Here is a 1827-nt window from a genome sequence, read left to right on the forward strand (position 1 = left end):
TCATCTGCTGGGCGGAACTCCAAGCTTTCTTTATGAAACAGGTTGATGTATGATTTTATTCTCGTAATATTACAACTTTATTCTGATAAAAAGATAAAAAATAAATAAATCCCTAGTCTGGCCCTAATACTCCGTCGTACCAACTTGTCTGAATAAATTAAGAAAAATAAAAGTGCTTCTATAAGAAATTCATGAAAAACACAGAGTGAAAGAAACACCTTTTTTTTTGGTCTAACATAACCTTAGAGGCATTAATGCTGATACTGGCACTGACATTTTTAGTTTATAAACCTAAATATAATTGTTAACAAGGCTCATTAACTTTTTAACTTTATCTTTTTAACTTTTTACCTTTTTTCTTGACTTAATTTTTTTTAGCTTAATTTCCAGTAGTTAATCTATCATTCAAGGGCTCATCTAATTGGTCAAATACCAAAATAAGACGTACAGCCATGTAGCAGGATCTATGCTGAATGACTGGATATAGATCTAGTGTTTCTAGACCTCAAGTCTAGAGGCAAGTGATCAAAAACACTAACTTGCCCTATTAAGGGGTTAAAGGTCATATCTAAGTTGATTATTTCTTTTTTAATAAAACAGCCACAGAACCTTTTCTAGTGATGCAGAATTGAATTATTGGTTGTATTGAATGTTTTATAAACTTTAACCGATCCAAATCTATAAATGTTAACTTCTGGTTGGGATTCTGTTTTTATTTAATATTATTTTTTTTATTTATTTTTTTTATTGGGATTCCAACATGAACAGGAAAAGATTCAGCACTAATCCTCTGATCAGGTGAGTTAAATGTTTATTTGGTTTTGTTAGCGGACCTGGGAACGGCCCGGCAATCAGAACCAGAGCCGGTGAGAGCGCCCCCTGCTGGTCAGGAGGAGTTGGACTTTTAGCTGCCTCTTTAGGAACCACCGTTAATGACGTCACTGCCAACATTTGTCAGAACCACTCGGACTGGGTTGGGTTCTGGACCAGAGTCTGGGTCCTGGTTAATTTCCGCCTGGAGTTCTTCGCTGAAATGGATCGGAGCCATCTGTAGCGTTCTGTGTGAATCGGACTGGATGTTCTGGAAGGTTCTCCTTAGGTTCCACATCACCATAAAGCTCCTGCTAGGTTCTGGTTCTACTGGATCTAAGAGCAGCACCAGATCCAATTAGAGACCAGAGAGACAATTTATGTTCTGGTTCTGTTGAATATGACCCATTTTAATGTTCTGAATACAGAGTTCCAACACCAACCAATCCACAGGCTGGAAGCTCCGTGAAGGCTCCGCCTCCACAATGACCCCGCCCCCATGATGGCCCCGCCTCCATGTTGGAGCTCAGAGATGGTTGCATTAATGTCCAATTCAAACGCAGTTCATCTAGTTCTACTTCTGCTCGTCACTTCTTCCTTCTGACCACGGTCCAGCCGTCATCTTCATCCTGAGGAGGAGGAGGAGGAGGAACGCCGCTGACCGACGGACTGGACGCCTCCACCTCCATCACCTGCAGACACACAGAGATGGTTACTGGACCAACAGCAGCTTCAGACTGGTCACATACTGCTCCTCACAGGCGCCCTCTAGTGGACAAACAGCTACCGTGCATTACACGCAGACTGTGATGTCACCGGAAATGGGCGGGGCTATTTTAAATTAACTCTACAGAAGCGGAAACGTCTCCAGGCATTAACAATAAAACTTTTCCTTTATTAACAGTTTATCAGTCTAGAAACTTTAAATATGGAAATTAAATAAAAAATAAAATCCGTCTCGTTAAACAATCTCCTTCATTTTTAACTTCCTGCTTCATGAGTCTTTAAATCCAAGAG

General features: G+C 40.3%; 1 protein-coding gene across 1 annotated transcript in view; it reads right to left on the bottom strand.

Annotated features, from left to right (window-relative positions):
* Nucleotides 1-468: 468 nt before the first annotated feature.
* The window catches only part of tsr2 (TSR2, 20S rRNA accumulation, homolog (S. cerevisiae)), a 4679-nt gene continuing 3320 nt past the window's right edge, over nt 469-1827 (bottom strand). The window contains exon 5 of the mRNA XM_015397464.1: nt 469-1502. Coding sequence (XP_015252950.1) covers nt 1398-1502 — 105 coding nt within the window. The 3' untranslated portion in view covers nt 469-1397. The remainder of the gene's footprint in view (nt 1503-1827) is intronic.

Source organism: Cyprinodon variegatus, unplaced genomic scaffold (assembly GCF_000732505.1).
Source record: "Cyprinodon variegatus isolate N-32 unplaced genomic scaffold, C_variegatus-1.0 Scaffold28, whole genome shotgun sequence".
Lineage (NCBI taxonomy): Eukaryota > Metazoa > Chordata > Actinopteri > Cyprinodontiformes > Cyprinodontidae > Cyprinodon > Cyprinodon variegatus.